We start from the raw sequence: 20159 nt of genomic DNA, 5'->3' as shown, positions 1-20159 counted from the left end.
GTGGGGAAAAGAGTTGGGAGAAGGAACAGTGACAAGTGCTGGGTTTGCTCAGAAAATAGCGAGAGCATAGGGATCTAGAGGGACAAGATGAAGGGTGGGTGGTAGGTGGAGATGGACACTAGCCAGTGTTGGAATGCCAAGCTGAGCGGTCGCGGATTTAATGGAGTCCTTGACAGGAAGCCACTGAAGGCATGTGAGCACATTGCTTACTTCAGGAACAAACTCTTTGGAGGCTAGCATCGTCATGGTGTTTGTCTCCATCAGATTCAGTATGAGGGTCCCGGGAAAGGAGACTCAAGCTGTTCGTTTTGAGTGGGAGCGGAGTTGCTAGGAAAAAGCCGGGGAGCGTAGAACAGTGCTGGAGCTGTGGAGAGAGGAAGTCTCTGAATGGCCCTGATTTGGCTCCGCTTGTGAAAATGCAGTGTGAGGGTTTGTGCTGTGGTTGAACACAGACCACAAGGAAGGTTCTGAGTTCTCTTTGAAAAGTAAATGGGCTTCTGACGCAATCTGATGTAGGAGTGACGTGGCTTAGCCGAGCTACTGAGTTCCCTCTGACTTTGTCATCATTTTCTCCGTTGTTTGAGATTCGTGGCAGCAGAATAGAAACGGGGAAACAATAATGCTAAGTGAAATAAGTCAAGCAGAGAAAGACAACTATCATATGATTTCTCTCATCTATGGAACATAAGAACTAGGATGATTGGTAGGGGAAGAAAGGGATAAAGAAAGGGGGGGTAATCAGAAGGGGGAATGAAACATGAGAGACTATGGACTCTGAGAAACAAACTGAGGGCCTCAGAGGGGAGGGGGGTGGGGGAATGGGATAGGCCGGTGATGGGTAGTAAGGAGGGCACGTATTGCATGGTGCACTGGGTGTTATACTCAACTAATGAATCATCGAGCCTTACATCTGAAACCGGGGATGTACTGTATGGTGACTAACATAATATAATAAAAAATCATTAAAAAAAAAAAAAAGAAACGGGGAAACAGGTTCACAAGGCATTGGAGAAGTAGGATTGCCAGGACTGGCCAATGACTTAACGAGACAGGGAAGGGAGTTTTCAGTAGTTCTGGAAGACCCGGCCCCGTATGACTGGGAGGAGGGGTGTTTCTCGTGTATGACAAGGAGAGTTGGGAGGGGGAAGTAGGTTTTAGGGCAAAGAATCGAGCCGTAGTCTGGGTGTCAGGGGAAGCTGGGACCGCAGCGTGTTGAGAGGGACCTGCCGAGAATCCTCACACGGAAGCGACTGGCACAGTGAAGCGAGCAGGGAGTTTGGGGTCCGGGCCCAGATCCTGGCGGGCAGCCGTGCTGTCCTGGGGGAAGGAGGAGCCGCCCAGGGGGAACTGACAGCGGAAGTTTTCCTCTTCATGTGCCAGGTGAATGTGAAGTAATTCAAAAGGCTCAGGTGTATGTTTGTCCTGAATCGCATATTTAACTCAAGAGCTTGATCAAGACATATTATTACATGGTCAATCTAAGGGGATTCTGCCTTTATTGAAAGTATGTCAAACCTGAAATACTGAAGTTAGCAGTTTTGCCATTCACAGATAACCCTTTAATAAAATTTCTATGAAAATGCTGACTTGTTCTTAGAACAAAAGATCATGATAGAATCATTTGTGTTTTGAGTTTATTATGGTACTTAGGGTGCAGTCTTTATACTGAACAAATAAGGGATTTAGTGTCCTGATTAACCTTCATTTTGGATATAGTTTAGATTCCGTGCCAGCAAATGTAGGAATCCATTAAAAATTGGCTCTAGAACCAAAGGAAGTGACTGCAATGTACAGATAGTCCTTATGTTGGAAAATATCTTACATTAACTTTGTGTTTCCCAATGGGCTTTTTTTCTAACACGATTAAGATAGCATATAGCAGCAACACTGGGATCTATACTTTTAACTCCTCAAAATTTTCATCTTTGGGGGAAAGCAGTTGCTTTTTGACATTTAACTTTTTTAGTAGTATTAACAGTGAATTATTCCTGATTTTCTTTTGGTTTGTAGGTCTTATCCAGCCCATTCCAAGAAACCAGTTTTTTCAAAGTTATTTTAATAATAATTTTGTAAACGAAGCAGATAGACCGTACAAGTGTTTTTACTGTCATCGTGCATATAAAAAATCTTGCCACCTTAAACAACACATCAGGTAAGGTAACAGATTCGGAAATGGAAATGTGGAGGAAATGCAGTGATTTAGTGAGCTGGTGACGTGGAGTAGTAAGGAGAGTAGTGTCAGCTTTGGGTATTTAAAATGTCGCACTTGACCCCAGAATATTTCTTGGTGACTGATACCTTCATTCTTTAGTGTGTCGACCAAAACATTTTGCCCAGAAATTGTTGCTGAGTTTTATTGGCATTCCTCTTATATTTCAGCATTTGCACTTTCTAGGACGCGTCAAACTAGTACTTGGTCTGTCGCGGTACAGTTACGTACTTGAGCAGTTTTTCAGGCGTGTTGATCAGCATTTAGGTTAATGCTCGGTGCTGCAACGGTGAAAAGAAAGCAGAAGCTCAGTCCTGAGAGATGGTGAAATGTCATGAAAACGTTTAGAACGTAGGCGCAGGCTCTCGAGACAGCGTTGTCTCTGCTGTGTGCCAGCTGGGTGGCCTCGGGCAAGTCGCTCGAGCTCTCTGAATCTCGGCTTTCTCACTGCTTAGCTTTAAAAAGTGGTGCTCAAGTGAAAGAATGTACAAGTGCACTCTAGAGTATAAAGCATTATAAAGTTGTAAGAAGCTTATTCATGAAAATTTTTATTCTTTTTAGATCACATACAGGTGAAAAGCCTTTTAAATGTTCTCAGTGTGGAAGAGGCTTTGTTTCTGCAGGAGTGCTCAAAGCACACGTCCGAACGCACACTGGACTAAAATCTTTCAAGTGTCTGATATGTAATGGAGCTTTCACTACTGGTGGGAGCTTACGGCGACATATGGGTATCCATAATGACCTTCGTCCCTATATGTGTCCCTATTGCCAGAAAACATTTAAGACCTCACTAAATTGCAAAAAGCACATGAAAACCCATAGGTAGGTATAATTCTGTGGTCACTTTTTAGTAATCTGTAATTCCCAGATAGTGGTGGAGAGTGTTTTTAAGAAATAATTGTCTTTGATTCCTATAGTATTACGTCTAGTTTGAGGTGTATGGGCTGAAGAAACTTTTATGTCATTGTGTAAGGATCTGTTAAGAGCCACAGACTAAAACGTTAATGCTTTTATTTTTAATATAATATCGAAGTAGTCTATACTGGGCTAAATGCTTTGTAAGCTCTCTTAAAGAAGTCTGTAGTAGCTGAAATGCTAAACTATAGCTGATATTATTATTGGGTCATGAAGATTGTAAAAAGGAAAATCTTAGTCAACCAACCCTGTGATTTCTCGGCATATCATCAGTGTATCTGAATGGTCATTATTCTGTGTTGTTGACTTAAAAAGAACGTATGTTTTGGTGATCACATAAATCCATCGTTAAAGCTAACTTACATTTTTATTTGATTAGAGGGCTATCTCATCTCTTAATGGAGGTGAGCCAAGAAGCCCTTGCAGAATGCATTGCTGGCTGTATCTGGAGCTCATTCCCAGGTGTTTCTGGGAAGCCACAGTAGTCTGTGTTGTAACGGAACGCCTGGATGAGGCGACCACATCCCGGGAGACTTTGAAAGTAAGAGTCACTAGGTCTGCCATCAAAGATATTAAACCTTCTGCTCCAGAACATTTACTTTCAGGCAGTACTTTAAGCCAGATATCTCTGCCTGATGTTACCAACAAAACCAAACCCCAAATGGGAAAAGCAGCTAACTGTGAGAAACGGGTGTGTGGTTTTATCCGTCTGGATGCCCAAGCACACGGATGCCTAAGCACTTAGGACACAGAAGAATTGTCTTCCTTGATGTGGCTCAGTTGATTACTTAGCTGAGAAGTTGAACTGCTGGAATATGATGTTGGTGGTGTCAGTGTGGGGGACTCTTCCAATTTTATATCCAGTTTGTACTTCCCTGCATTTTATGGCTTCACATGCATTTGAACTGGGGAAATAGTGGTGCCTAGATGTTCGGGGTCCTGTGCTCCCTGGTCGCCATATGGGCTGCCTGAGAGCCGTATGTGCTAAGAGGGTAGCACCTGGGCAGGACCTGGCCCGTGACATGCGAAAAAGACTTTTTCTTTGTCAGGAATTCAGGCTGTTTTAAGTCCGTGCACTCGCCGTGGTGGTGTGGGGGTCCACGCCGCAGGCCTTGTTGTGGACGTGACAGCCAGGAGTAGAATTTCTGGGAAGTGGGTGAGCTGGTTTGGGCCGGGTCACCTCTGTTAGGTGGAGTGTCACACTGGCCGCTGATTGTCACAGCTTATGCTGAGGGACACAGGGCGCAGTTACTTTAGGTGGTGAGCGTGTGACATGGAGCTGACAGCGTAAGCACTGGTGGGTCTGTCACGTTGCAGGGCTGGTGTCCTCCTTCTCCAGATTGTGTACACTGTGATCCCACCTGCAGGCAGCGGGGAGCTCCCGTGCTTCATCGCTTTGTTTGAAGTGTTGGGGACTCCTAAAATACCATACACACTTAGGTTAAAAATAAGTATAAAAGGTAAAAGTATAGAAAGTAGTAAAAGTACAGAAAAAGGTTACCACGCAAGACACACTTGCTCCCCAGTGGGGGGTCGTGGAGAAGCCCGGGGTGAACGTCTGGCACTGCTGAGTCGCCATCGTAGTGAGTGAACGTGTCACCGTGCACGTTTTCATACTTGGCTACTTCTATTACATTTTCCCCTTCCTCAGTGAAAGTAGTCGAGAGACAACTATTTTTGATATTAGAAAATGAAGAGATTTTGTTTGGAACTAAGAATGGAGTTCTAGGTAGGCAGGTGGTGCAGTGTGTTCGTGTCTGACCCTGGTACCTTGGAGAGGGGGGCAGACTGTTCACGTCCCCCATACTGTGCGGCCTATTCATCAGGTAGTTGGTTGAGCTTCTGTTTTTAAGTTCTTTGATTCATTCACTGAATTCATTGTTCCCTTTTCTCTTTGGAAGATAAATTGTTGACGCTGCTGGAATGTACTGGATGTGTTTCCTGTATAACAGCAGTGTTAACGTGAACACGGTCTTGCAGAAACAGGAACAGCCGCTCATATGCCTCCTACTCTGTGTTCGGTCACACATAGATTGTTGGTCAAATAAGGGGTCTTTGGCCCCAGACTGCGAGGGACAGCAGGTCACAGGACTCTGCCCCCAGTCTGTACACATAATACTGAAATGGGTCTGTAAGGGCGTTGTCTTATTTTGTTCAATTCTTTGTCTAAATAACTCATTGCAGAATGAGTTTTAATTTTAATTTTGAACTGGGACAGTTTTACTTTGAAATATATGGTATCCTTCTATTTTTCTTTTTAAACTTTATATACTTTGGCGTGTGTTGTCCTTCTTCCTCTCCTTGCTGCTTTCATGTGCCTATCATCTGTGAAAGCGCTTAAAGTCAAAGGAACATGATTTTCCTTTAGAATAATTAATAGCATTTCATTTCAACTGGATTGCCACCCCGGCTTCAAAATAAAATAATTTTCTTAAGTGTTATCTAGTGATTGGCGGCTCGCACAGCAGTACTTCATGGGAGTAGGTTTTGACAGCACCTAACTGTGCGGATTGTCGTTGATGTTTTGAAGATACGAGCTTGCCCAGCAGCTCCAGCAGCATCAGCAAGCCGCCTCGCTGGACGACAGCGCCGTGGACCAGCAGGGCATGCACGTCTCGACGCACATGCAGGTGGAGATCGAGAGCGAGCAGCTGCAGGCGGCGGCGGGGCCCGCGAACCCCGAGGCCATGCTGGACCTGGAGCCACAGCAGGTCGTGCGCACGGAGGACGCGGGACTCGGTCAGCAGTTGACGCATCAGCCTCTGGAAGCAGATGAAGGCAAATATCTCCCAAGTTCTCACTCTTACAGCAGTCCGCGTAGTTTTCCAGCCGTGTGCACTTACTCCTGTCTGGGTGTCTCTCATCTCTGACTTTGAACCCCAGTCTGTGCTGTGTGTGTACACCTGAGAGTTTGCTGTGCTAGAGAATGACACACATGGGACCTTCAGCACCTCCTGTGCTGAGAGTAGCTTCCATTTTCAGTGAGTCTCCATGTGTCTGATCACTAGTGTTGTTACTGTGCAGCGGGAGTCTGGGGCGCGCTCCGGTGCGGGTCTGCGAGCCCTTGTCTCTGGCCGGCAGCCCTCCAGCCTTGCCGTCCTCATCGATGGAGTCTCGCTACAAAGAGCTGTCAGCTCAGCTGTAGCCAGGGAGCTTGGGGACGTGGTTGATGTGTGTCTGTTACGACAGGCCAACAGGCCGGCCGACAGACTGTTTGCCGGCTGCGTACGGTCTTGCAGTATGGAAGCCCCAAGCGCATTTAGTCTATGAGCAGGGTTTGTGCTTTTTATCCTCTGTGTTGCCTGGAGCAATGCACATCCGAAAAGGTGTTAAATGGTCCTTGAATGTCATTGTACTCAGGGTATTTCCTTATAGAAGAACGTCTGAGTCTTAGGAAAACTCTGAAGTGATATTCTGGAAGTATAAAGATAATGCCTTAACTATATGCCATAGGTAAAAAAGTATATATAAATTATACATATATATTACATATTTATATATCAAATTATATATCTATGTTAATATATACATATATTACATATATAAATATATGTGTTTATATATTTATGAATATGTAATTTATATATAATATACATTTAATAAATTAATATATGCATGTAATTTTATTTATATATATATATATATATATATATATGTATATTGCCGTCCTACTGTCTTTTCAAAATAAGGAGGCTAAGTTTTGAAAACTCACGTAAGTATCCTTTTGGACACATTGGTAGATGTAAGTGTCTTTGAAATGTATGAACTCGCCGTCCGTCTGTATTTTATCTCAGATAGGTTCGTGGCCCCGCCGCCCGCCCTCCAAGGGCACATGGACCAGTTCGAACAGCAGGCCCCTCCTCAGCAGTCCTTCGAACCGGCTGGCTTGTCGCAGGGTCAGTGGTGGGTCCTGCCCGGGCGTTTCAGGGGTGGTACCCGGGTCGGGTGAATTTTACCACAGCCCAAAATGTTTGTTTTAAGGCCCTTCTGAAATGTATGATTTCAAACCCGGTAACTTTCCGCGTGGATTACGTGTGCGTGTGTGTGCGTGCGGTGCTGTTTGTGGTCTGCTCGGGTTGTGTGGAAAGCTCCTTAAGTCGGGACGGTGGGGTGGCCGCATGTAGACGGCTGGTGTGTGAGCCCGGCCGGCAAGGCCGTGAGCAGACGTTCTGAGAGCCAGCTGACGAAAGCTAACCCTGATTCTAGTTCTGAAGGTAGAAATCTTCGTTTGTAAAACCAACTTTTGGGGCCTTTTCTTTGGTGTGACTGCAGTATTTTTTGTCAAGCTCACATTTTGTGATTTGTTTCAGGCTTTACCGTGACAGACACGTATAGTCAGCAGCCCCCGTTTGCACCCGTCCAGCAGCTACAAGACTCCAGCACACTGGAGTCTCAGGCCCTGTCCACGAGCTTCCATCAGCAGAACTTACTGCAGGTCCCCAGCTCTGACGCGATGAACGTCGTGAGTGTCCACGGAAGGGGCGCGTGTGGGTGGCGGGCGCGTTCTGTTTTCCTCTGCGTCGTATGTGTGCACGGTCAGCTTCCTGGGAGGCCGTGCTCACTTCTTGTGGCCACGAAGACCACATCATCTGTGAGGCCGAGATGCTCGTGCACGTCTTTTCCCATCAAACACTTATATTTTACCTACAGACTTTAATTCCATGATGTGGGATTTTACCTTTGGGTTAAAAGTCAGGAAAGTCAGTAAAGTGCTGTGTAATCACATGTGAAGGGTGTTTGTGGCTTTAGTGTCACAACCTGAATGTTTTTATTGGTGGAATCTTAAATGTGGAACCTTCCACTTTAGAACGAAAATATAAAGAATGCTGACATACTAAAAATATTTAAACGCATCATTTAAAATTTCTACTTGGTCTGGTTGGAGACGTTTAAGTTTTGGTTTTGATTTTCCCATTTTGGGAAAGTTTTCACTAGTGATAGAAATGATCGGCCAATCAGTTGTTTTCTTTCTTTACAAGCCACCATTGAGAAAGAACAGGGTCACTGTCGGTAGCTTCTCCGAGTGGTAGGCCTGGCCCCTCCTGTGAAAACCTCAGAGCACTTTTTCATAGCATAGAAGCCATGGAGTTCAGATGCTGCATCTGGGTGGGGTCGGGGCGGTGGGCAGCATGCCATTTCGTGGTGGCTCGCCCCTCACGCCAGAGCCCTCTGAGTGCGGCTGCGCCCCCGACACGCTTAGAGCGGACTAGGGGCCCCTCTGCTTTGCTCACGGAGGTCAGGTGAGCCAGTCGCCACACACGGGTGGGCTCGCCACCCTTCAGTCCGGTGCCTGTTGTGCATGTGCTGAAGGTCAGCTGACCTCTGTCCCGTGAGCAGCAGTGTTTTCTGCAGTAGTCAGAAATCCTCGAGCCTGTCTTTGCTCGGTTCCTGCTGCGGTAGCCGGCTTGCCGTCCCTGTGTCAGGAAGGTATGGTGCTGACGGCTGCTCCCCGAGGGCGTGCTGTTGCTCCCAGCGGGGGGAGCATGCTTTCCCTCCCTGTGGTTTGGTGACAAGCGGGGTAGTAGGACCATGTTCACTCTCAGTAACAGTAGAGCAGATGAATAATCTCTTCCTGAGATTATAAAAAATATGGAAAGATCAGTTTCATGCTTGGCTAAATTTTGTATTTAAAACAAATTAATAGAAAGTAAGTATTGAATAAAATTGGTATGAATGGTTTTTATTATTAATCTAGTCAAATGCTTACAATGAGCTACTTGGAGTTTCTCCTTTGAATCTTCATTTATAAATTTCTTATCCTTAGTTGTTTGTTGTTCTGCCTTTATTTATAGATACTCAGGTAGTCTGCTTTATACTTCTGCTAAATTTTAGACAACGCGTTTGATCCAAGAGTCGTCCCAAGAGGAACTGGAGCTTCAGACTCAACGTCCTCAATTCCTGGAGGACAGGGAGGACCAGAGCCGGCGCTCCTACAGGTAGCTGTCTGCACAGAGAGCTCGATGCCGCGGGGCTCTGCTGGCCTGACCACTATGCCCAGTGTGTGCTTCCCCCTTCTGGGCCTTTGCGATTTGCCTCTCAGAAACTCTGTGAACAGGGTCCACTATTATCCCCACTTTATTATGATTAAAGGATGTGAGATGAAAAAGGTTCACTTGCTAAGATTTCTACAGCTAACGTGACAGGACCATGGTTGGGGAACCTGCTCGGTCGTGGCTTCCTGTTACCATGTTTTCAGGAGTAACTGAAATTTACTGTGTGCCTGTTGTTCAGAGTTCTTTGTGGGCTTGAGGTACACCGTGATTGCAAAGACAGTTTTTAAGTCCACCGTGCATCCTTCGTGCACCTGTCCGTTCAGTGGTACGTACTGCGTGCCCTCAGCGTGCCCGCATTGCTCTGGACTCGTGGAGCGTGCTGCCGACACAGACTCCTGGCCCACTCACGCTACAGTGTGCACATTCACAGGAATAAGACACACTTAGTTTTACAAAACTGAATACGACTGTATGTGTCACATACAAAGCAAAATGAGTATTGTGTTTATTGAGATAGTCTTGGCTTCATAATATTTTAATAGTTTTATTATTTGCATAAAATACTTTCGAAGGTCTAATAATTTTTTCCAAAGCCATTTAACAAAAAAAATACTTTATAGTTATTCTTTAAAAATGGCAAGGTGCCTTACCTCAAATGGGTGGTCCTAACTAAGGTTTTTGAAAATGGCTAAGTTTGCTGATGCCCTTCAGCGTATAGTGTCTGAGAGGCCGAGTGACTCCATTCTCGCGTTTCCGTAGGATTTGTTCTTTGTGCGAGATCTCAGCACCTTGACCTGGTGTTCTTGTAGAGAAGCTTTTCCACCTTTGGAAGTGTATTATCCTGTGATCGTCATGAATTTGCAAACACAAAACTGTGTTAGAGCAGTGGTTCCTAATTTGGGAGGATCCATGGATTCTGAGGGAGATACACACAGATGGGCTTCAGGATTTCTGAGACTGGCCTCATGTTTTATTCACACTTTCATCTGTTCAGCGAGTATTCACTTGCTAACGTTTAATTAGGATGTAGCATTGGTATTTTTAGGTGAGATGAATCTAAAGTCTTCTCGTGATTCCTTCGTGACATCTGCTTGGGTGTCTGTGGACTTGTAGGCTTGCATCATTCATTCATGTATTCAACAATTGTTAAGAACCCGTGATATGCCAACCATTGGGGCTATATTAGTGAGCAAAACAGAAGAAAACCCTCCGTGCTCAGAAGTTTGTATGCTCGTGGGAAGAGGTGGTGAGCAAAATGAGTAAGTGAGGCACACGGTAGATGGGATATTGACACGGGCCGTGGGGAAAGAGGAAGCAAGAGGGGCTGCCAGGCGCTGTGTGGCAGCTGATGGGAGAGGCAGGTGCTGCCATCCTGGGAGTGGCCAGAAGGCAGGACCCACCTTTAGGGGATTTATAACAGGTGGAGGTGTGAGAGGAAGGGAACCAAGCAACTGGAAGTTAGAAATTACTGTCCCTGGAAGGGGGGATTTCTTGGCGGGCAGGCTTTGGCGCTAAGGCCAATAAGACTTGGTTTTGTATCATCAAGGTTGGTATTTGAGAAGAGGTGTCATTTTGGTTCGTTATACCAGGTTGGGATTAAGGGGAGAGGTCCAGCTGGAATTACACATCTGGGAGCTGTCAGTGTATAGGCTAACCTTAAAGCCGTGTGGGTGCATGTCCATCAAAAAAGGAAGGGGCGCCAAGGTCGCACCCTTGGCATGCCACTTAGCGGCGAGCAAGGTGAGGAGGGACCAGCCACGAGGCAGGGCTGTGTGTGTGTATTGTTTATGGACGAGATGGTGTCTCACTTTCATAGGATTCTCACGGACGTCGGGGATCCTCCCCCAAGACATTAAGAAACATGGAACCCGTAGCCTATAATTTCATTACATTTTTACCTTTTGCCCCAATATTATGACGAAAGTAGAGACTAGCCAAGCTCCCTGAGATGTGCTTCCTGGGTACACGGCTGCAGAGGAGCTCTTTCTGTGGACCCTGCCCCTGGCAGCTGGGGGCGTCCCCCGTGTTGTGACGGAGCGACCGAAGGCTGTGTGTACCTCCGACGTGGCGGCTCTCCCAGGGCGAGCGCGTCCTCAGTGTTGGCTTCTATGATCTAGGTTGTCGGTGGACACTTGGGGAGAATAACTGTGTGGTCAGCAGAGTGGGCGGGGGTCGTCCATGAGGAGAGAGGAAGCAGAGAAGGGCCCCGTCTCCACGGATGGAGCCTGGTCCTGGGGCGGGAGCTGGCTGGGGCCAGGTGGGGACGGTCTTGCTTCAGACTGTCCTCTGAGGGTGGCCATCTCTCCACAGCCTGCCGGCGTTGTCCTGGTGGTGCTGGATGGCTTTAGTTCATAGGTGTGAGTTAGAGGGCCTTCTCAGCAAGCATCAGACGGCTTAGTGGCGCTCGGTTCTGCAGATGGATGGTTTTGTCCTGCTGCCGTGTGGACCAGAACCAATCTCTTTCTCAGATCAGTCGACGAGTGCTGTTGGCTTGCTTTTCTGTTTTTCATGGGTATCCCCCTAAATCAAGCTCGTATCACGGAGTGAGATTTCCAAGTGTGTTTCCAGTTTGTCTGTCTGCAGTTGGGTGTGGACATCAGAGGACGACGGTTGGCTGCCTCTGTGCGGGTGCCTGGTCCCAGAGACGGGGGTTTGGAATGTGCCTAACGTCCTCCTACAGCTTCAGACTGGGAAATGGGAAAGATTTCTGAATCCTTTTTTTAGTGTTTAATAATATGTGAATAAGAATTTTAAAATAGTTCATAATTATTTCATCCTTGAAGTAATTTTAATATATTCTGTAACTTAGGGGAAGATGATACTGTACATTTACATATTATTCAAAATAGCTCTAGGAAAATCTGTTTTGTAAAGTATTTTATAAGCCTAAAGAGTATATGAATTGGCATTTCCAAGTGTCTGGACTCAGGAGCGATTCTGACCTTGAGGCAGTGGAAGGTTTCACAGTGTCCTGTACGACTTAGTAAAGAAAATAGTCTGTAATAAATTTTTTTTCTGTTAGTTTCTTTTTTTTTTTTCAAGATTTTATTTATTTATTTGACAGAGAGAGACAGCCAGCAAGAGAGGGAACACAGCAGGGTGAGTGGAAGAGGAAGAAGCAGGCTCCTAGCAGAGGAGCCTGATATGGGGCTCGATCCCAGAACCCTGGGATCACGCCCTGAGCCAAAGGCAGACGCTTAACGACTGCGCCACCCAGGCGCCCCTCCTTTAGTTTCTGATTAATCAGGTAGTGTGCCTGCTGGGGATTGCCATAGGATTTACTGAGAATGAAATAATAAAATACATGTTTATGACACACAGATACTCTGAGCAGAATTTGGTCTCACAAGTTACTATTGCTGATGTTTCATCATTTCTTCAACAGTGGAGAGCACAGCTAGCTTCTGTAACAGTTATGCCTGAGTGTTTAGTGATCACGGGGGAGGCTGTTTTTCCTCGGTCTCCGACGTCACACTTGTGCTCGTGCTGTGGACTGACGTGGCGTCTGCTCTCCGTGCTGTGTTTCTAGGTGTGAGTACTGCAACAAAGGCTTCAAGAAGTCCAGCCACCTGAAGCAGCATGTGCGGTCCCACACCGGGGAGAAGCCCTACAAGTGCAAGCTGTGTGGACGTGGCTTCGTATCCTCCGGGGTCCTCAAGTCGCACGAGAAGACACACACAGGTGACTGCCTCACTCAGGGGACTTTGTGGTTTCCGGTGTGTTGATGGAGGGCTGCGGCCATCAGTACCACCTCCGTCCTGGCCAGAAGACGCTCTGTAGCTGTGAGCACTCACTCCCCATTTCCCTCCGTGCCCCAGTCCTCGGCAGCCGGGGTCTCCTTCCGTCTCTGGATTTGCCTGTTGTGGGCATGCCGTCGAAACACAAACATGCAGACACAGCTTCTTTCCTGCGCACGTGTCCAGGCTCCTTCCACACTGTAGGCAGCACGCCACTCGTTTGTGGAGCTGAACCGTACTCCACTGTGTGGACGGATCCCCTTTCCTTCCTCTTTCAGCCACTGTTGGACGTTGGAGAGTTTCCCTCTTGAGGCTCCCGGAAATCATCCTGCTGTGAACCTGTGTATGCAGCTTACGTGGGCGAGTTTCCATTTCTCTAACAGTGGAATGGCTTGGTCATATGGTACCTGTTTAAACCTTTGAGTCGATCAGACTCTTTTCCAAAGTGGCTGCACTGTTTTTGCTTGTCCACCAGCGATGGTGAGGGTTCCCATTTCCCACTCTGGTCCGCACTTGGCGTTGTTTGTCCTTCTGCCGTGACCGTCCCTAGGACTGTGCCGTGGTGTCTACTCATGGGCTTCGTTTGCATTTCTCTAGCGGTGAAGGTCGTGCAGCTGCCTTTCACGTGCCCATTGAGAAGCGGCTCTTCTAGTCCTCTGTCGTTTTTAAATTAGATTTTTTGCAATCTTATTGTTGAGCTGTTTAAGGAGTTTTTACTATATTCTCTATCAGATATGTGATTTGCAGTTAAATATATTTTAAATATGTTGCTTTTATCTGTTTAGTAAACACAGTATGTTTATTTCATATATTAATGTATCTGTTTAATACCAGTGTATTCTGTGTAATGCTTTATTTGAAATAAGAACACACCAACAGAACAAGGGCAGGCTTTGTGGGATTAGTGACAGTTGGTGGTCGCAGGCGCCGGGAGGACAGGTGGAGGGCAGGTCCAGAGAAGGCCGGTTGGAAGGCCGAGCTAAGGAGTCAGCGCTCCCTGTAGCAGAGAGGAGCCTGTACGACTGGAACCGGGAACTGTGGCTGGTCTGCGAGGTGCTTACACAGCCACGGTGGCCTCTGTGGCTTCAGTCCAGAGCGGAGAGGGCTTTCCTGGCGGGCCTGATTTGGAAGTAAAGCCGTGCACAGGTGTTGTAGGCCGTTCCCGCGTCATTGGCTGTGGGAATGGTGAAAAAAGATGGATTTGAGAAAACCTTTCTGGGGCATAATCCACAACATGTTGCCAGCTGAAATGTCAAAGATGGAGGGACAGAGAGCACTTGGCGTTTGTTTACGGCAATGGTCTTGTGGGTTTAATTCCACTAGTGAATTAGTAGGGAGACACGCCACGACCATTTCAGTGTTCCTAAAATAGAGCCAGGGCAAATAACCCGGCTTCAGTTTTGTGGCTTCTCGAACATATCTTTGTTTGCTTTCCACTACTTACGATTTTAAGGGACTGGGCTACAGTTTTGACCTTGTTTCCATTGTCACAGGAGTAAAGGCGTTCAGCTGCAGCGTCTGCAGCACTTCGTTCACAACCAACGGCAGCCTCACCCGGCACATGGCCACGCACACGAGCATGAAGCCTTACAAGTGTCCGTTCTGTGAGCAGGGCTTCCGGACCACAGTGCACTGCAAGAAGCACATGAGGAGGCACCAGGCCGTCCCCTCCGCGGTGTCAGCAACGGGGGAGGCGGAAGGAGGAGGTACTGCCCAGCGTTGACTCGAGGGTCAATAACCACACGCTCGCCTGGTGATAGATTAGTGCACACGCATCTTTAAGTCTCGCTTATTTTCTGGTTATGACAGCAGCATGTGCTCTCTTTGGAAAAGGATTCAGAGAGGGCAGAGAAGGAAACCATCTCACCAGTCAGCACACCCCAGACCATCTGCCGTAGCCGAGCAGATACGTTAATTTCTCGACAAGCAGGGATTCGAGTTGTACGTGGTGCTTGCGGTCCCCTCGATTTTCCCTCCGCCGGTGTCTGTCTCAGACGTCAGCTCCTGGGGCCCCGTGGAGGTCTGTTGTATTCTGTTACGTAATTCCCTATGGATAGACGTGTGCCTTCCGTCCGGGTCTCTCCCTGAGCCAGCAGGAGCCAGCCGTTAGGGAGGGCTTCACCCCTCCGCCAGCCTGCGCGTTCGCTGCAGTCCCTCAGTGCGTCGACGCGAAGCACCGTGTAGCTAGCTCAGTGTCGGACGCACCCAGTAAGGCAGGCCTCCGGGGAGGAGCGTTGTGAGCGAATGAGGTGATCTCTCTTTAGCACATCCCCCGGGTAAAATGCCAGGATGAAGAATGTGCTGTTGTCTGTTTGGACCCTGTTACCCGACGGTGGTCTGTCCACAGCATGAGACCTGACTGTGCACGCAGTTGGCATGTGATGTTTGTGGAGTGAGTGTGACGAGGCAGGGCTGTGAATGTGGGGTTGGCGTGCTCGCAGCCATCAGAAGGCTGGCGGCTCGTTGGCTTCCGTCCCCGGTGGCTCACCCCCGTGTGCTCTGTGCTCACCTGGCCTCAAGGTCACGGTTGTCTCCGGTGCGCTCAACTGCCGTAATAGCCCTGTAGCTTGTTCTTATGTTTTGGGCAAAGTGTCTTTAAAATGTGCCTAACCTACCTACAGACGGTAAGAACTCTGACTTCTCCCCTGCAGAGCGTCTGCTCCCCTGGCCTCTTCAGTAGGTAATTCTGAATGTCGATGTTTCTGACCCCTTGGACTTTGTCAGGACACCGCGCCAACTTTTCAGTCTCATCATTCCTCATAAAGCCTTTATTTCCACTTTTGTCCTGTGATTAGTGAAGTACAAGGAGAGAAGAGTAACTCTTCTCCTTGCAGGGACTTACAGAGCGCAGGACACCACGCCCTGTTTCTGGAACCTGCCGTGTGGAGGGCATTCACGGGGGAGCCAACGCAGCAGCCTCCAGGGCTGAGGATGCAGCTTTGCCGTTTGGATGGGCGGGGGGCTCCTGTGGTGGCCTCGCCACTCTGCTGCGTCTGTGTTCGCTCCCCCGTGATCTGTCGTGGTGCCGTCTGCTCCGGGATCACTGTGGAAGAGCAGCCACTGCACCGGCTTCATGTCCTAGGGGTTGACCTCGGTCACATGTGTTAGGACATGAGTCTGTGTGGCCCGACACCGTTGGCTTCCGCGTCGTCTGTGTGTTGTGCTCCATTTCACTGCCCTTTGCCCTCCTGTGGCTTTGCCGTGTTAATTGGGTTCTCAGAACTTTCCACATTTCATTATCTGTGCTGGTGGGGCTACTGTCTGTCCCCCCCAAATCGATCCAAATCTTATTCTCTCCTCCACAGCCCACCTTCCCTGTCCCCCCTGGCCCCTCTCTTTCCTTCTCTCCTTCCTTCCCTCCCTCCCTCCCATCATTCTCCCTTCATCCTAACAGAAGCAACCCGGTAGCTCTTGTCACTAACGTGGTGCTAACCACTGTCCATTTGGCTAGTTAGTGTTTCTTTTGAGGTCTTATTCTTTCACTTTTTAGTCATCTGTGCCATTCCAACCTCCCACTCCCAGCCAACTTGTTTTTCTTCTGTCAGATTCTAATAGCACCTTATTCTTGTTTTCAGTCAGTGTAAATACATCCTTACATCTCACTGAGAGAATACTTAAATGTATATATTTTTAAGGGTTTTTTGGTAACTAATTAGGACCTTTTTGCGAATTTGTCACTTTGGTCTTCTGTCTTGAGCTACTGATTTTCTTTATCTGATGATAATTCAGTTTTTGCCCGTATTAGTCAGCGAGTGTCTGTGTTTATGAATGCTGGGGACGTGTGTGGACGCTGGTGCTTTCAAAGGAGCTCTCTGCCGGGCTGGTCCTCAGTCTGGCACTGTTGTGACGAGGTGACCACGGTGCCGTTCCCTCTGGGGCCCCAGCTTGGTTTCCCCGTGGACTAGCGGTGGGAAGGAAATGCTTTTGTCCCTAATAGAGCTTCCTGTGTAACTCACTTTACACCCTACAGACTTGTTTGGTTTCATTTTACTTGTTTTGTGAAAACTTAATTTTTTATTAGGATTGGATCCTTTTCCTGTATTTTTGTTTAGATGTGTGTATGGAGGAAGAGGAAGAGAATTCTGAAAGAAGTGCATCTCGAAAGGCTCGTCCGGAAGTCATCACTTTCACGGAGGAGGAGACGGCGCAGTTGGCCAAGATTCGGCCACAGGAAAGCGCGACCGTCTCCGAGCAGGTCCTGGTGCAGTCGGCCGCGGAGAAGGACCGCATCAGCGAGATGAAGGACAGGCAGGCGGAGCTGGAGGCCGAGCCCAAGTATGCCAACTGCTGCTCCTACTGCCCCAAGAGCTTCAAGAAGCCCAGTGACCTGGTGAGGTGAGGCTGCCGCCGTGTTCTCAGCATTCGCGGACAGCGTCTGTGTGCGGCTCGGTGTTGCCCCGTGGCCAGGGAGGGCCGCTGCCTCCCGAGAGGCTGATCCGTGTGTGGAGCGAGGGTTTTAAGCTGTTGTGGATTGTGGGGCTCTTCCAGAACGTTGATTAGAAAGCAGTGTGCTCTGTACATGGCTCGTGCACATGTCTAAACGGTTGTGGCGTCAACAGCCCTCCTTTATCCACAGTTTCAGATAGTTACCCAAGGTCACCACAGTCCCTGAGTGGGCCATCCTCCTGCTGACCTCTGTCACAAGGTCATGGTAGCCTCACACTGCGTCACGCAGCTGTCGTCATCTCACGTCAGCACAGGAAGATGGGGAGTGCGGTCGGTACGGTGCTGAGAGAGGGACAGCGCATTCACCTGTCGTTCATCGCAGGTGTTGTTGGGATCGTTCTGCCCAATCATCAGTTGTCGTAGTTAATCTCTTAACTGGGCCTAATTTAGAAATTCTACCTTACGATAAGTGTCTCGTACGTACAGGAAAAAAACAGTATACATCCGCGCTTTCAGGCGGATGTATTCTGAGATCCCCTGGGGGTCTTGGAACATATTCCTGTAGATAAGGGAGGACTACCAGAGGTAAAAGAAAAAAAGAGAAAGAAAAGAGGAAAGGAAGGAGGGAGGGAGGAAGAAAGGAAGGAAGAAAGGAGGGAGGGAGGGAGGGAGGAAATGAATTATTTATTGAGGATGACATGGTGCTAAGCTGTGTGGGTTTGCAGACCGCATCAGGGACCTGCTGTCCCCAGGAGTGCTGGTCTGTGTGGGGAGCGAGGGCACAAGCACACGCTGGGGTGTGTGACAGTGTCAAAAGGCAGCCTGTGATTAAGGCCAGTCAGCCCGATAGCAGTGACTGGCGTGAGGTCATGTCCAGCAGGACTGGACCCCAGGACCCTGACGGCTGTGGGGAGGCTCAGCCCAGGGGAGGAGGTGAGAGGTAGAGTTTGTCCTGCAGGACAACACAGGATATTTGGTGTTTGTGTTAGGGGAGAGCTCATGGGTGGAAGGTGTAGGGCAGCATGGCGCAGGGAAGAGCAGTTAGGATTTTGAGGTGGGTGACGGAGCAGGCTGCCCTCAGGACCCTCCGCGTGGGCGGGACAGAGGCTGGCGGCAGAGTGGCTCCCGCGTTGGAAGTGCATGTCCAGTGAGCGTAGAAGGTGATGGCTAGCCTGCATGTGGGAAGGGAAGTATGCCAGTGAGGGTGATGGCGAGGTGGGTTAGTGGGGTTTAGAGCGAGCCCACAGGGAGCTGCAGTGTCCCTTCCAGGCACCCCCCAGAAGTGAGGGGGTGCATTCAAGGCTGGGGAGTAAGACAGCAAGGCGTATGGCGAGGAGAACACCAGGCACTGTGATGAAGGACTTGGGGTGCTTTGTAGGTAGGAGTGCAGCCTGGCAGGAGGGGTGCCAGGAGGGGAGCGCACAGGGTAGTTGGTGGGGTGAGCCAGGTCAGCGGGAGGGGGTGGTGGGAATCCCAGGCGAGGCTGTCCTGAGGACCAGGGCTACCAGTGTGGGGTGGTGGAGGCAGCATTGCGGGGATCCATGCACCACTTCAGACCCCTGCATGAGCACTGTGTGAGTACCACATGAGCACCATGTGAGTACTGTGCGAACACTGCATGAGTACTGCACGAGCACTGCAGAGCATTACATGAGCAGTATATGAGTATTGTATGAGCACTGCATGAGCACTACACGAGTACTGCAGAGCACTGCATGAGCACTACATGAGTACTATACGAGCGCTGCAGAGCACTGCACAAGCACTACATGAGCGCTGCAGAGCACTGCATGAGCACTGCATGAGCGCTGCAGAGCACTGCATGAGCACTGCATGAGCACTACACGAGCGCTGCAGAGCATTGCACGAGCACTACACGAGCACTGCAGAGCACTGCACGAGCACTACATGAGTACTATACGAGAGCTGCAGAGCGCTGCAGAGCACTGCACGAGCGCTGCAGAGCACTGCACGAGCACTACACAAGCGCTGCAGAACACTGCACGAGCACTATATGAGTGCTGTGAGCACTATATAAGCACCGCTTGAGCACCGCGGTGCATGTGCTTCTGTGTGCACTTGCGTGCGTGTGGGGCCTGAGCTGGCAGGTGCCGCCAGCTGGTCTCCAGACTGGGCATGCCGCTGACGCCCGTCAGTTTCTGGAAGTTCCCTGACCACCCTAGACTGGGCCCTCAGCACACGGATGGGGAATTGATACCTTATCATTTTAATTTGCTCTTTGGAAATGCTGAGTATGGGCCAGACCCTTTCACGGGGCTTCCGGTCACGTGTTTCTTCTCTGAGCTGTATATCGCCTGTTCTTCCACTGTGATCTTTCTCCTCTTCTCGATTCATAAGCACTCCTTGGTTTTAAAGAAAGCCCTGTTTTCATTGGTCTTGCAGATTTTTTTTTCTTTTGAATTTGTTTGTGGTGTTTTTGTGTAGAGTGAAGATTAAAGGTGTTATTTGGCCAAATGTATTCAGCCCGTACTGACACGTTATTTTCATTTATGTGGATAGTTATGAGGTTGTTTGTAAAGGTATGTAAAATTAAAATGAAAAGCACTTCATTGCAAGTGCTTTCTAATTGCACATGCTTTCTGGCTAGGCATGTTCGGATCCACACTGGAGAAAAGCCATACAAATGTGACGAATGTGGGAAGAGCTTTACTGTTAAGTCGACTCTGGACTGCCATGTGAAGACCCACACAGGTAAGGACAAGCACCTGTGTCACACGTAGGGGCCTTATGATGGCGTTTTAGACTTTTCCTATGTATCTTGCCCACAGAAATACTTTCAGAATCATAGAAAGCTTAAAAATCCTGAACCACAAAGGAATGAGTATACAAGGATTTTTGATTCCTGACTTGGGGGAATATGACCCAGATAACACTGAGGAGAAGGAGCTTGGTCTCAAA

At 48.5% G+C, this 20159-nt stretch overlaps 1 protein-coding gene across 1 annotated transcript in view; it reads left to right on the top strand.

The window, feature by feature from the left end:
- The window catches only part of ZNF236 (zinc finger protein 236), a 107502-nt gene that overhangs the window by 57595 nt on the left and 29748 nt on the right, over nt 1-20159 (top strand). Inside the window, exons 12-21 of the mRNA XM_040632431.1 lie at nt 2011-2152; nt 2771-3031; nt 5655-5902; nt 6919-7020; nt 7435-7586; nt 8957-9060; nt 12647-12798; nt 14348-14560; nt 16907-17189; nt 19849-19952. Coding sequence (XP_040488365.1) covers nt 2011-2152; nt 2771-3031; nt 5655-5902; nt 6919-7020; nt 7435-7586; nt 8957-9060; nt 12647-12798; nt 14348-14560; nt 16907-17189; nt 19849-19952 — 1761 coding nt within the window. The remainder of the gene's footprint in view (nt 1-2010; nt 2153-2770; nt 3032-5654; nt 5903-6918; nt 7021-7434; nt 7587-8956; nt 9061-12646; nt 12799-14347; nt 14561-16906; nt 17190-19848; nt 19953-20159) is intronic.

This window comes from Ursus maritimus, unplaced genomic scaffold, assembly GCF_017311325.1.
Source record: "Ursus maritimus isolate PB19 unplaced genomic scaffold, ASM1731132v1 scaffold_18, whole genome shotgun sequence".
Classification (NCBI taxonomy): Eukaryota; Metazoa; Chordata; class Mammalia; order Carnivora; family Ursidae; genus Ursus; species Ursus maritimus.
Note: the sequence above shows the minus strand (reverse complement) of the source record. Positions and strands in the feature narration are given on the sequence as shown.